The sequence below is a fragment of the Colletotrichum graminicola genome (assembly GCF_000149035.1).
Source record: "Colletotrichum graminicola M1.001 genomic scaffold supercont1.82, whole genome shotgun sequence".
Taxonomy (NCBI): domain Eukaryota; kingdom Fungi; phylum Ascomycota; class Sordariomycetes; order Glomerellales; family Glomerellaceae; genus Colletotrichum; species Colletotrichum graminicola.
This window is the reverse complement of record NW_007361086.1, coordinates 2,480-18,038: the sequence shown is the minus strand read 5'-3', so window position 1 is coordinate 18,038 and position 15,559 is coordinate 2,480. Positions and strand designations below refer to the sequence as shown.

Here is a 15,559-nt window from a genome sequence, read left to right as displayed (position 1 = left end):
TGAGTGTGTCCGAGACCCATTCCCGCCCTGGTCCCGGCAGGGAGTTGCGTATTGGCTACCGCCGTCCAGTTCACCAACAACGAATCAGTTGCCCCACCCACCCCGGAGCCTTTCTAATAGCCTCTCGGTTAGATCAAAAGTAATGCATCATTATATCCTCCAGCCTGAACTGGCGGTTCGGTCGCAGCAGAAGCTGAAAATCAGTCTGGTCAGGCGGTGTGGCCGACCCATTTTAAGTTCCTTGAGCGCCGCCTACTAAGTGTGGCTACTTTGCTTACTCGCACTGTCTGAGTCTATGATTAGGCAGCCACGCTATTTTTAGAGATTTAGAAAGCACATTATGGCTGTTTTGGGCCTTCAAAACATGAAGAGTGTATGGAGCAGAGGAAGCGACATATGCTCATAACTGTAATAGCTTTCGTTGACCTGCTGGTCCGTTGGTCACTCGGTTATCAGTCGACTGTTCAATAGGCGAAGAAGTAAATCAAATAGCCCTTAGTTAATGAATCACTAGAGTTGGATACTGAAAGGTATCCAGAGAATATATCACAGGTTGATTGCTTAAGAGCCATGAAAGGTAATCTATTTAAGTGGAATGAATGTCCATATATTTCATGGTGCTTTCTTGGATCATTGTCCATTGTAACTGATCCTTGGTGTTGGATCAGTTCTCTGGTATACTGATCGTAGGTTTGGGATGATCAACACTGATCCTACTGGTTATCATTGTAAGCACGCGTTGCCCCGAGGAGCTTCTCCGCCCCTGGCCCAGCGCAAGGTTTTGCACGCGGTATAAATAGGCCATCCCTTTTCTGAAAATGTGTTCCTCAACTTTATCAGCAATTCATTTCTCATTCCGCACCATGTCTCAGGACACAGCCAACAGTCCCTCTACACCACGCAATCCATACGATTCGAACAATCAGAACATTTCGAGGCATGGTCCGAATCTGAACGGCATGCACCTTGTCGCCCTCCACCACATCCAACGGGGACACAAGTCCGCAAAAAAGACTCGGTGGAAGAGTGAGTCACCTCGTGTTTAGCCGAACTCCTCGTTTGCCCTGTCCTGATAGCACGCCCTCACCCCTTCGTCCTAGGGCTTCACAAATCCGTCACTAGTGTGCCTCAAGCGCGCCGTTTCGTCTGCAACTAAAGCTCTCGCAGTTAACTCTAACAACCCTCAGACAGCTGGCGTCAATCTCTAGAAGAATACTGCCTAAGGCTTTAGGTTGCCTGTATCTAGTTAACTAGATCCTCTTGCTATCTAGGCGTAACCGCCTGCTAGAGCGCCTCCTATAGTAGTCCTGACCTATATATATTATACTAGCAGTAGGAACGCAGTGTTAAGTACCTAAAGTACTAAGGTAATATAAAACCAGCTTACTCTTATGGTCTATATATAGGAGGGATGCTTGTCTAGAGTTAATAACAGTTAGTGACTTTAGCAGCAGCTTATGTACGTCTAAACAAGATATTTACTATATGTAACACGCCTACCCTGCAGCAACCCTGCCACAAGCGTAATGTGGCCGCTGTTGGGGTCCAATCGGGACTTAGCGGGCACAGGATCGACCCCTAACCAACGCTACAGTGTGCAGTGGAAACATGGGGAGGGGTGGAAGGATGAATGGCAGGCACAGGAAGCTACGTAACGGTACATGGCAGGGATTACCTGGACCCCCGGCAGGGAACAAGGTAAGTGGGTCATAAATCAGACGAGACGGGCCTGTCGGGAGATGCAGTATCCGCCAGCTCGCAGCCAGAGCCCGCGACAATGTGCAGGCATTTCTTGGCGCGCTTGGCATGGACCCGCCGCAATCTGTGTTGAAGATTCGGTGGTGCATCTATTCGAAGTGTCACCCACTGGCCTTCTCCGAGTTTTCATTTGCGTCACACCTTCCAACACAGCCGGTTCTTGAAGCCATCGTCCAAGAGCACTAAACCCAACGTGTCAGGGCCCGCGTCTTGTCATTTTTGATAGCGCCAAGATCCGCCAGGAACAGTGAGATTGGCAAAACGGACAGACGCGCAGGAATGGACGGAACCAACCATCCTCCCAATGAGGGCGTCGCCGGATGCTCTCGTCTGAATGCTTTGTCTAACAAATCCAAATCACGACACCGTTTGTGTGAGTAAAGCAAAGGAGAAGGGTGGTTATTGAAATCTATCTATAAGGCAACGGAATATGGTACCCGAGGCGTAGACTATGCCATAGGTGCCACGTTGAAGCTTGCTTCATGCCAACGCTATACTGGAATGAATAACTTGTTATCCTAAAACTTAATGTGTTTTCTTGTCCGTCGCGCGCACCTCCCGTCATGCCCGAGTCTCAAAGTCAGCCAGAACTTGGAGAACGTCGTTTGTCCAGTTACGATAACCATTACTTATAGGAATTTATTTAGAAATAGGATAAGTAAAAAAAGGCTTATCAGGAACATGGCCCTTTTTTCGCCATTCTTGAATGATACGAATGAGATAAAATGCCTCAATAGCGTCCTTTGGCCGGATTAAACATGCTTGTTGAAAAGAAAAGAAGTCGGTGGCCATATGAACCAACTGAAGTGCCGTGCAAAAGTAGCGTTTGTCGAGAAGTTTCTGGAACAACTCATCGCTATGACGTGTCTTTTCGATGCGGTCTGGCCCATAGCTCCTTAAAACCTCCACAAAATCCGCAGGATCGGTATCAGCAAGCGATAAGGTGTATTGGAGAAGAGTTAGGCCATAAAAAGCCAACGATGAAAGAGTTGTATTCAGGCTTGTCTCTGACATCGCCGTCAAAGCTATCGTTGACTGGAAATGACATGCGTGGAGAAGGCGGTAACCAAATCCTACCCCATGGTTGAGAAGGAGGTTTGACACTGCGTACTGGTTTCTTTCGACAGCCAAGCATAAAGGTGTCAAGGTATCGCAGCGCTTTTCCTTACGTTCGCGAAAACCTTCGGCATTGGGATCGGCTCCACGTTGGAGAAGCAGTTCTGCTAATCTCTGTAGACCCGAGGATGCCGCTAGATGGAGGAGAGTGAACTCCGGCCCTTAGAACTAGAACCACCTCCAACCGTCGGCATTAAAAACTCTCTCGTATCTGCACTACACTCGAACGCAAGTTAGGTGACAGAACGCCCTTCACCGCTATTCCTATCCCTGCAATTATACCACAAAACGGTCTATTAGGCAGCATAGTCAAAATATATAAGGACGCTCTCAACTAACGTTATTGCCTAATCTACTACCCCTATTTTCCTAAATTCTACCACTAGCTTCTTGTTTAGTTATTGACGCTTGCCTTTAATATGGATCACAACAACGCATCGCATGCAGGTAATAAGACAACTAAGGTAGGCTTATAAGCTTATACTCTAGGGTTATATTCTAATAATATTAGGACAATCTTGTGTAACAGAACCCTACAGTGCGCCCTAATATTAACAGAGGCAATCTAGAATAGATTTAAATCTCTTATAAAATTGTTTCTAACTTATAGTTTGTTAACACTATAAAGGTCCTTTATATTAACGTTAGACAAGATTTAATTCAATCTAGCTAGAAAAACATTAACTTCCTTTTTAGCAGTATGTCTTATTCCACTGTCCTGCCTTATCTGGATTTTAGTGAGGGTAGTAAGAGTGTTGCTAACTTAGAACTGCTTATAATTAAATTCTTTTTTTCTAAGCTTCTAGGACTTATTAAAGTTTACCTTTACCTCTTTAGCCACTTTAAGAATAACTACCTGACTTTTCTTAAGACGGTTAAATTACCTACTGTGACGGCTTTTAGTATATAGTATGTTTAGGATAGATTAAGACCTAACCTTACTATAGCTTTCTAACTTCTTAGCGCTGCTCCTAACGCCTAGTTCATAGTAATAAAGGGGTGTAGCAGTAATTCCTTTAACTTTTAAACTAAAGTCCTAGATCTACGCCTTAAATAGCTTTAACTTAATAACACTTACCTAGGCAATTATAAAATTAAATTCCTTAGTTAAATTACTAAGCTCTATTTCCTTAGATATACCTTTAACTTCTACTTATTAAGGTTTATTAAACTTCTAGGCATTATGCTAACAGGCCTAATAAGAGCTATCCTGCCTTAAGCATTACGACTTAAAAGTCTGCACCTTACTGTAGGTAAAGGCACTCCCCTAGATAATCTAGGTATAATTAACTCCTTAGAGAAGTTTCTGGCCTTGAAAGTTGTCTCTATTGCTGTGGAATTTATTAAAGACGTTCCTTACTTTGTTAAATCCCTTCTACGCTTAGTTACCAGCCTTACTATTATTAGTAATAGATATAGGGTTTATAAAGCATTAGAGAAAATTAAGTTAGAACGTTTAATTACTATTAAATATCTTAGCTGTAACCCTGACTACTTTGCTAGTGTCGCCTAGTTAATGTTAGGCTTGTACCTGTAAGCTAAGTTATAGGAATTAAGAAAAGTTGCTTAGGGGAGCCGTAAGTAATTAGCATTATGTGTATATACTGTGTTAGATAATATGGCTTCTTTGTTCAGCTGTCCAAGAATATCCGGTGACTTGTGGTACTTGGTGACTATCTCGATCTTGGCTGGTGACATCCACCATTGGCTTTGAACAGCACCGACCCATGTCGAGGCAACATTGAGCCCCGCGCGCTAATCCTCTGCATTAGCCCAGCCGTTGCAATGTGGCCAGCTGCGCAACCTTCATTATCCCGTTAGGGATAGTGACCAACCAGATCCCTGCCAAAGCATGCATTAGAAGAGACAGCAACAAGAGACGCTGGCCAGGGGTCTTTCCTTCAGTTATATGAGGACAACTTGTGCAATGCCATACTTGGGCTGTTCAAGTTCATAATCAACTGGAACAACACCATAGGCCAGCCTGACACCGGCAATCACGATATTAAGGACGTTTCAATTCAGGAAATATATCGCGCGATGAACAAAATGTACAACGTCATGATGCAGGTCGAGCAGCAATACACCAGAAACCTTCAAACACCTCGTGCTTCTACAGATCCCGATGTTCCGGGCTTACAGGACCACCTGCCCGTTCAACAACAGCAGAATGGCCATTGTCTTTCCCTGTCTCAGAAGCGACTGTAGAGTCCACCAGGCACGGAATTACGATAGCCCGCAGGCATGCGAAGAGGGTTCAGAAGGAGGTATCAATGAAAACGAGGCCACGTTCCCCATGTTGGGTCGTCAAGAACGAAACTCCATGTGATGTTTGCCTGCTTGCTGTAGTCCGCAAGTTCTTCAAACCCTGCCGTGATTGTCAAGCTTAATGGCCCATTAGGACTTAACGACTTGGGGAGACGGCGGGTGATCTGGCTACACCTGGGACACATAGTGGCAAAGATCAACTAATGCCTTCGAGACAACCACACCCTTGAGTTACTACTCCGAAAAGGCCGGCTAGAGAAACTTCCTAAGCGGTACAAAAGGGCTATTAACCGATCCGCCCGCCCTCTCAAACTAATGACCAAAAGCCGGTCTCGATCTCTGTACAATGTCTCTACCAACAGCAACCCTGTCGCACAAGCTGGAAGTTGGTCGACTCTTGACTACAATATCACACACCTGCCGCCTCACCCTGTGAAAACCGACCCATCCCAATATGCCCTCAGTAACCTGCATCTCCCGCTTCACCACCGGAACACCCAATGTCGGCTGTTCCCTAACGACCGACAAGTTCTCCAACGATTCCCGCAACCGATCATAGGAACAATTAGACAACACCGCCATTCGGATGTCAGCCACACCTGAATAAAGCTCTTACTTACCTTGCATGCCAAGTTCATCGTTATGCTGATCCAGCTTTCGTTCATTTCCTATTCACTCCGTTCCCATGCTGGCATTGGGTGCAATGGGTCATTCAACACAGCAGCTGTTCACCACTGTTGGCTGGGCTGACAGAGTGTGCGATTTCTTCCTCTGCGGTTAAGTGCAGCGACGGTAGTAGCTGATGAAGATTAGCTCCAGTGGCCATTTTTCAAAGAGTCGTTTTTCTCGGGGCGAACACGGCAGTCGGCCCTGCAGCTTATTCCGATCTGAGAGCCAGTGGTAATGCGCATTGAAAGCACTGTACATCCTCAGCGGCAGAGCTCATTCAACACACTGCAGTCGCAGCAGTATCCTTGGTGGTTGAGGTCAACCTGCTTGGCTATGGCCAATACTCTCAAGCATGGAGATGAGGAACCTCGTTCATACGATCTACCGCCAGGGCAGTAATACTTGGGCGCTATCTTGCGGATACGAAACTATCATTGACAGCTTGTCCCTTGAGCGTGCCTTGCAATCATTCCTCGTGTCAACTTCTTCCGTAGTCGAGGTAGACGATCCGACCCTAATCCTGCTTCCTCCGTTAACAAAATTAATTTTTCCAGATCGGTTCTAATGCATTGACTGGCCTACTGTGCCCATGAGTCAATATCGAACAATGTCTGTATGTGACCATCAGCTACGTACTTATCGATCACGTGCTCCCATACTACCGGCATGGGTAGTTTGCATACGCCGCAGACTTCGTTGCCACGGTATTCACAGTGCGTTACGTGAGGGGCATCGCTTCTGGGTCCTGGCATATAATGAGCACCAACTTGACACAATCCACCGGGCATGGTTGCAACTGAATTCGCGTTGAGTGTAATTGCACATCTCGGCTGCGCTTTGTAATGAATTGGGGGGTATTTACTTAGACAAATTGCTGTGGGGGATGTTTGGGCACATGCAGCTGATATACGCCTTGCACAGTTCACTCGCAAGATCAACCGGCTTGGCTACGACGACTGCTGTATCGGGACGGAGCTCTTGCAAAGCACCGATTCATAGTAGGACCTGACGAGAGACATGCGAAAAACAAATTGACATACTTGGGAGTCGGAATTGTCGCTAGCCATTAGGTGCGACATCCGCATGGCGTGAGAGGAGATGAGATCAAGAATATCCCCTTGCCGCGCCCCCTAGCCCCTGATTGCAAAGCAACGAATGCCTGCGCGCTGTCGATCTTATCAGTAATCACCCTAAGGAGACAGCATGCTGTTCCGCACCCGCACTGCACTAGGTCGGGTTCTAGGCATTTCCCGATGCATAGTCCCCCGGACGCACTGTTCATCAACCAGCGTCCCTTGGCGATCAATAGACACCTCGTAAAGCCTCCATGCAGGCCCGGATCGTGTTCGTTCCAACAATACATCGGATGGCGGGGGTTTCGCCTAAACCAATTCTCAAGAGCTTTCCATCGGCTGAAGCTACTTTCTGGGACACGCCCAGAGTTCGGTACGGCCGCACCAGCTGGCCCCCCTTGCCTGGCGGCCTCGGGATTGACTCTTTGCCAGCATCTCACGACAGGGCCACGATAGAGCCACACAGATCACACGCTACTTCTCGGTACACTATCGTAGGAGTGTGCACTGAGACTGTGACTTTTGGAAACCATGGACCGCGTCGTGCAACCAACAGCGACTCGGAAATGGTATGCCCGCTGTCTGTGGCGTGGTGGGGCCCTCACCGCAGCTTGTCCGCGAGCTAACCTCGCCGCCATATCAAGGCCGTGTTTCAATGCCAGCCCGCTGCACCATGTGGCGATGGAGCCTTGCACCGTGTAATCTACAGTTGCCTCGGTTTTATCACTGGTGATACTCGAATTAACGGAAAGACATTGCCGTTGAATATCTCAAAAGGTCGTAATAGCTTGAGACGACCCGCTACTTTGCAGTGGTTACCTGCAGACTGCACTTGATCCTTGGCAAACGGCTTCATCTCTCGGTTGCCATGAGTGCGTTATGTCAGTAACATACAGCGCTCACACACAGGTGGGCAGAGTGCAGCCTGTACATCGGCTACAACCATCAAGGACATGCGAAAGCCGCTCGCCAACCTCAACAGCATAAAATTCTAGGAGATGCCCCATGCAAGTGGTCGGCGATCATCACCAAAATGGGTGGTATGATGTGGCCATATCGGTTCCCATCGCCACCTGAAGTGAAGAGCGACGTGGGTGAGAAACAATCAGGACGCAGCAGGGGCGAAGACAGCCCAAGGTACAGACATGGGGAGCGATGCAGGGAAGTCGCAGGCAGGTCACCCAATGCGGAGGTAATGAGAATGGTGGGTCCGTTGCACGCCCTGTCGGGAGATGCAGTATCCGCCAGCTCGCAGCCAGAGCCCGTGATGATGTGCAGGCATTTCTTGGCGCGCTTGGCAACCGCGTCCCGTGTCGAAGATTCGGTGGTGCATCACTTCCAAGTGTCGCCCACTGCCGATCGTCCGGCCTTCACCAGGTTTGCAGTTTCCAGTTTCCAACACAACCAGTTCTTCAAGCCATGATCTAAGAGCACTAGCCCAATGTGACGATGGCGTCCAGCTATGGCATCCGCAATTGTCCTTGGTCGTCAGGATGCTGCATCGCCACGCCGGCTTGGCCGCACCGTTGGCAAGACAGACCGAGAGTCCGCCGAGGCTATGGAGGGCAGACATAATGAAATCTAACCTGTATGCCGATGGACGGTCGTCGCTTTGGTTTCTCTCATTCCCAACGCGTGATTCTACTGGAAGACAGGCTATTCAGCACTCTTATGAACAATGTGGCCGATCAGGCTCTGTCGCGAAGCTAGGATAGCTTCGTGTGGCTAGTATCAGTCAGTGAGCGCCAAAGATGTGGCTCGCTAAACGGCACGACCCACTTCGTAGGGGTATTTTAACCCGATCCCGTTTCCGATGTAAATTCTAGATAGGACAACTACTTTACATTCTCTGTAAAAGACGCTGCGGTTCATCACAGGCTCTTAGTGCACTTCGTATGGGGTTAGTTTATTACCAGACCCACGAATTTTCTTCACTCAGCACTACTCAAGCCCGTGTTCATCCTCCGACTAGGAGAAGATATTGGCTACCAGGCCACCTCCTCTGAAGTCAACGTGGTCATGATGAGACGTAGTCAGACCCCCGACCAGACTCACACATCACCACAAGCCAAGCGCTCTCATTTACCTCCGGACCTGGTTTATCGTATCATCAAGTTCACAGAACCAACGTTTCAAGTCCATCATGCCGGGTTAATGAAAGACAAAAAGGAAATACGCATCCTTTCTCCTCAAGCTCCCCCGGGACTCAGTCTATGTCGAGCAACTCGCGACGATGCACTAAAGCGTTTCCGACTATTACCGCGGTGTTTTCGATTTGCAGACAACCGCGATATCAATGTTTTGGAAGATCCCAGAACCATCGCCTACAACCCCAAAGTGGATTTACTCTGTATCAGCGATTGCGACCAGTCTGTGTTACGACACTACCTCCCTTCTGCTTCAAACCCTTGGGCAGCAATCCGCCACATTAGTATGCGTACAGTCGATCAAGAAGACGAACAGGGACATTGTGAAGGAGACGATATTATGATATCCACTCTCGTCAGTTTCCCACGGGTCCAGACTATCATTCAATTCAACCACTCGACACCCTATTCATGTGGGACTATGAAACCATTTATGGTTATAAGATACACAGAGAGCGTGGTGGAAACGACACAGGGGCGTTGTAAGGAGGCGGCTAAGAGGGCGATGGAGGGCAATCTTGAGGTGGAAGTGTTTACTTTTCAATCAACGAGTCATCCATCTTCGGATCCTCTTTGGGCTGGTATAATACAAGAGATGGAATTAGGGAAGAATCAAGAGAGCAAGCTGCGGGTGATACTGGAATTCAAATAGTAGAAAAGGCTGTTGAAGATGACCTAGCTATGTAGGATAAGTGTCTTTATGTATTTGTGCCCTTTTTCCATGGATTAATCGCCATCCCCCATTAGTGATCATTGGCGCTGATTCGCCCGGTTGATTGCTCTGCCGAAGTCACGGGCTGTCTACAACAATTCACAGCATCAAGCTACACGGACTGTCCGGAGTTCACAATACCAACGCCGGCGCTAAAATGGGCTGCGCTGTCCTACAAGGTAGAAGTTAAGGCATCGTATTCGATATTGAACGTGATGGATGCTAATAGTCCACAGAACTCTAGCTACGCGGTACGGATGACCTACGTTTAGATCCTGGCGGTCTGTGTACTATTGGTCGACCCGGAATCCCCAACCTGCGGCGCCTCAATGAGATCGCATTGCTCCCTACGCTAGAAAGGATGAGCAAACAATGACTGACGATGCTTTTAAGTCCAAACCATGCTCAAGATCTCTCCCTATGCATATAAGCGAAGTCCACCAGGCCTTGCTATTTGCTGGCGTTGAAGAAGTCCAGGATACTTGGTCTTATCTGACATGGTACGCGATATGCCAATTTGACGGAGCGGAGATCAGAAATTGGACAGAGTCTGAAGACGGAGTAAATGCACTAAATGGGCTTCTGAAAGCGAAGGAATCTCATTCATCACTAATGGGGTCCATCGGCATTTCTCTTGCTATCGCAATCTTCTATCAACTTCTACCTTCGGCTGGACCAGAATCTTTCGAAGGTCCCCAATGCGATCCTAGGTCTTTCATTAGTTTGTTGTTCGCGGTCGCGGCTAGGGAAATGGTATGAAAAACGCAGACCATCTTTGGGTGAGCTCAGTTCTTGTGCTCATTCTCCAACGCGCTTATGCCGCAGTTTTTGGTTTGGATTTCGTGATCACGTCCCTACCCGGTCTCTGGACTGGACGATATTCCCTTGACTCTGAAAGTGGATGAGTCCTTTCTCGCTCCCGACAGCCAACGTAAGAAGAGCCAGGAACCAGCGTTGAGTTGCCGAACACAACGGTCATTGACGGTGTTTGGTGGGGGTGGCACAGCTAAGCCACATAGAAGGTGTGGCGTCGACAGTCGGCCAACCAACGCTGACCTTTGCACGTTGAATGCCAGGCTTGAACGGGGCGGATGGCATCTTTGACTCTAGAGACCGCGCAGACATGATTCACACACAAAAACGAATTGGCAGGACCAGGTTTCAAGCTCTATCTCCAAGGCCTATGAGCTTTCTCGGAGAAGTCGACCAACAGGAAAAGAGCTGAATCCGGGTATTAAGCCTGGGAACTGCGGGTTTCTGTTCTGATTAGTCAATGGAACTGACGGCTACATTATTTCGTCATTGGCAATGCCTCCACACGGTTTCCGCTCTTTTGTTGTATACCCTCTTCATGATGTCGCTTGTAGATGATACCATGCGCCTTACCTCTTGATTAGATTTACTAAATGGTCTAGAAGGAAACGTTATGAACCAGAAGTGTCGGTCTAGACGGCGTGAGAATCGTGAGGCAGGGGGCAAATGATTAAGGATTTGAGACCCGAAGACTCGGGCGTGGTGTATGGATAGGAAAGATAGGCTAGGCTTAGACCGTCATGATTGAGATTAATTCTTGTTATTGATGACCTTGGACACTGAACGGGCCGAATACAAGGTGTTGGCATACGGAGGATACGGTCCGGGGAGGTGGGTCACGTGACACACCGCCTCCCCCGGCAGAATCCTTCACCTTATTCCCTACCTGCCACACTAGTGCCTAGGGTAACTAGATATAATAATAACTACAGATATTTATAATTTACTACTATTAATATGAACACTTATTTACTACCTTACTTATTATACTAACACTAATTAGTAGTTACTTATAACTAATAATTAGTAAGGTAGCTAATTAACAAGAAGAGACAGTTTTCCTCCCTTAGGCTGTTAACTATACTAAGGAGGTATTGCTAGAGCTTTACGCCTGTAACCGCCTTAAACCTAAACTTCCTCCTTTGGGCCGTTATTAAGGGTGTCTATTACGCTGCTAATTATTATTCTTATAGACAGTAGAACTACTAATCTATAGCGTTAGTGTAGAAAGTCCTCTATATAGCCTAGTAATTTATTATTATTACTATTATCTTTATTTTTTTAATTTCCCCTTTACTATCTTATTAATATTATTACTATAAAAGTTTACTTTTAAATTATCTTATAAAGTATTATAACTACTATTAAATAACTACTTAATTTAACTAACTTTAGTAACTACTTACTTTTCTCCCTGTATTAAATATATTTATTATAAGTTAATAAGGCTTTTTTTATAGCTTACTACTACTACTAGTGCTACTAAATTTAATAAGTAAATATATTATAGCTAAGAAGTATAAAGTAACTAATAGTACTAAGATATATCTAAATAAATAAGATCTTAAGGTTATTTACTTTTACTTTATATAGTATATAAGTAACTAAATATAAAATACTATTATTAGCTATAACCTTTTTTAAGATTACTAATATAAATTAAATAGATAGTTAACTAAGCTCTTTAATAAGGCTAAATTAAAGCCTCTTATCTTTTTTTATAACTTTATTCTTAAATATACCGTCTATATAAAGAAGAAGCGTAGCTAATAAGTTACCTTAAGCCTTACTACTATTCTTAGTTAAGAAGACTTTTGCCTATAGACTAATAAGGAGATTAAGAAGATAAGGTGTTAGAATGTTAATCTAGCGACATTCATACTTAAGGCCAATTCTGTCACAACCAAGCGGCGGGCCCGCTTTTTAGGTTACTTAGAGGTTATAAGCCTAGATGCCTCAGTGGTTAGGCCACCACGTTCATTACCCCACATAAGCTAAAGGGTGCGCGTTTAATTCGCGCTTAGCGCCGTAAGTCTTAAAAGTGCAGGCGCATGCAACCGTAAGTCTAAAACAGGCAGGCGCACAGACCAGCCGGGTAAGGTAAGTTCTAGAAATACCCTTAAAGGGGGCTGTTGGAATGTTAATCTAGCGACATTTATACTTAAGGCTAATTCCGTTATAACTAAGTGGCGGGCCTGCTTTTTAGGTTGCTTAGATAAGGTCTATAGTAACTACTTTTTATTACTAGATTAAATTAGATCTAGGTTTTCTTAAAGATATTACTAAAGGGTATATTAGCCTAAAGTAATAGGTATAACTTTATAAGTAATAGATAAGTAAAGTTTAATTAGGTAAGTTATATATACTAACTATAACTACTACTAGTAAAGACCTATAGTAATAGCTTAGTAAGTTAGAAGCAGCTAAGTAATATATCCTAGATACTAAATTATAAGAAGGATAATAACTAACTATAAGCTACTTATCTATAGTAGGTCTATTAGCTTTACTAGATCTATTAATACTATTATAGCTAGCTTTAACTTTATACGCCTAAGTTATAAGATATCTACTAATTCCTTTTTATAGCCTTATATCTTATCTTATTACTAATCTATTATAAAATTTAGCGTATAGACTATTATAAGATAAGTTATACTACTACTAATAACCTCTAATATATATATATATAGTAAGCTACGTATTATAGTAAGCTACGTACGTCCTCCCCCTTTATACCTTTTTAACCTTTATACTAACTTTTCTCTACATATAAACATAGCCTCTTCTTCTAAAGAAAGTTATATTATCCTTACTATCTAGGCTCTTAAAAATAACCTAAAAATGTCTATATAAAGTGCTGCCTCTAACTTTAAGGTCCCTAAATTAACCCTTTATACGTAACGTACTAGTATACTACTATAAGCTAAGACGCGTTTAAAATTAATAAAGATAACTATTTTAAAAAAGGAGGTAATTCTTAAATAAGTTATTAACCTAATTAATTAAGGGTTTCCTTTATAATAAAATAACATATAAGATGTAGCTAACTAACTTCTTACTAAATATAATATAATATATATTAGACATTAATAAGTAAAGAACTTTATATAATATTAACCCTAATTAAAAATATAATTTTAATATTAAATTAACTATTCAAGAGCCTTAGGTAAGAATCTTATAGTTATATAAGGCTAGTTTATACTTATATAAAATATAATTATAAAGTATAAGATATAAGATTATAATATTTATAATTTTAATAAGAGTAGCTTCTTAATAGAAATAATATTATATATAAAGGTTATTATAACCTCTAATTATAAAAGAAGCTTTATATAAAGCAGCCTAGTAATTAAGAATAGGTTTTTATTATTTAAGGTGTATATATAGATAGCTAGGTAATACCTCTTGTTATAACCTAATAAGTTATAGGCTATATTACCCTACCTAACAGGCAGACAATAGGCAGTAGCAGCATTTATATAGACAAGATATAAGGACAGATAGATAACTCCCTAGGACAGAAGAACTATAGTATAAGTTATATAACTATAAGCATAAAATAAGATAAAGAATAAGCGCTTATTTATAAGTAGGATAAGCGCTTAGTAAATACCTAAGTAAGCGCTTATATAACCTCTAGATTATTAGTTAAATAGGTAGTTTAGGGAACAGCTAGGACTTATATATAGGATAGACTTAGATACACTTAAGGACAGACTTCTATAGCTCTTTAGTAATTAACTTTATAATATATTCTCTAAATACCTTTTAGTATTTAACCTTAGTAATTTAATTAATAAAAAGCTATATAAGCTACCCTTATAACTATTAACTATATAACTAATTACTAGGAAATTAATAGACTAGTAAGATAATAATTACTATTACTAAGTATCTCTTTATACTTACTATTAGTAAAAACCTTACTACTTAGAAACTAGCTATAACACTTTAATTACTCCTATTAAGTAAGTTAACCTTAATACTTACCTAATAGTATTCTATAATATCTACACCTAAGATAACCCTAACTTCCTTTAGCTTTAGAAAGAACCTAACTACCTTAGCTAGGAGCCTAGATAAAGAAATAAAAGACGCTAAAAAATTAAATAATAAGCTAGACTTTACCTAAGGTATATATAATAAGATCTAGTAGTATATTAAACGTAATAATAATAATATAGCTTAAATATAAGCTATAATTAATAATATTAGTAAAAAACTAGACACTAAAACCCTTAAAGTTAGCTAGCTATAGAATATAGTTTATAATACTATTACTTAGCTAAAAGATAAAATAGCTAAAGCTAAAAGACTAAATAAAAAAGTAACTACCTTTAGGGGTATAGTAAATATTATTACTACTTTAGTTAATAGATATAATAAGCTTAAACTTAACTTACTTAAAACCTATAATAAGACTAGTAAATAGCTAAAAAGATTCTTAATTTAAGTTTATACTTATTAGACCTTTTATACTACTAACTTTAGAAGTAAGACTAAATAAGTTATCTATATAAGAACTTTTCTATAAGGAAAAGCGCTCTCTTAGTATAAACCTTATTTAAAAGAATTTCTTAAGTATAATAGTAACCTTACTATATACTTTTATAAGATATAAAATATCTTTAGAAGTATAACTAGCTTTATAAAGGCCTTATAGTTACTATTTTAAGATCTTAATAAAAAGTAATAGGCTAAGTAAGACCTAGCTAGCCTATAATAAACTAAGTTAGCCTCTTACTATATAGCTAAATTCTAATAACTAGCTACTTAACTTAATATTACCTAAGAATTACTAATCTTTACCTTTTATTAAGGACTTAAGGATAACGTTAAGGATAAACTTATTAAGATTATTAACTTACTAAAGGACTTCTTATCTTATATTAAACTTACTATTAAGATTAATATATATCTTTTTAAATAATATAAAAAGTAAAAAAAAACATAACAGCCGAACGCTAATATAGGTAAGAAGTATACCTAAGGAC

The 15,559-nt window shown here is 42.3% G+C and overlaps 1 protein-coding gene across 1 annotated transcript; it reads left to right on the top strand.

The window, feature by feature from the left end:
* Nucleotides 1–863: 863 nt before the first annotated feature.
* On the top strand, nucleotides 864–1,208 carry GLRG_11329 (uncharacterized protein; the record flags this gene model as incomplete). Its single annotated transcript, XM_008101994.1, has 2 exons — nucleotides 864–1,026; nucleotides 1,192–1,208. 2 exons carry the CDS (start codon nucleotides 864–866, stop codon nucleotides 1,206–1,208), a joined length of 180 nt encoding a protein of 59 aa, XP_008100185.1.
* Nucleotides 1,209–15,559: the final 14,351 nt, after the last annotated feature.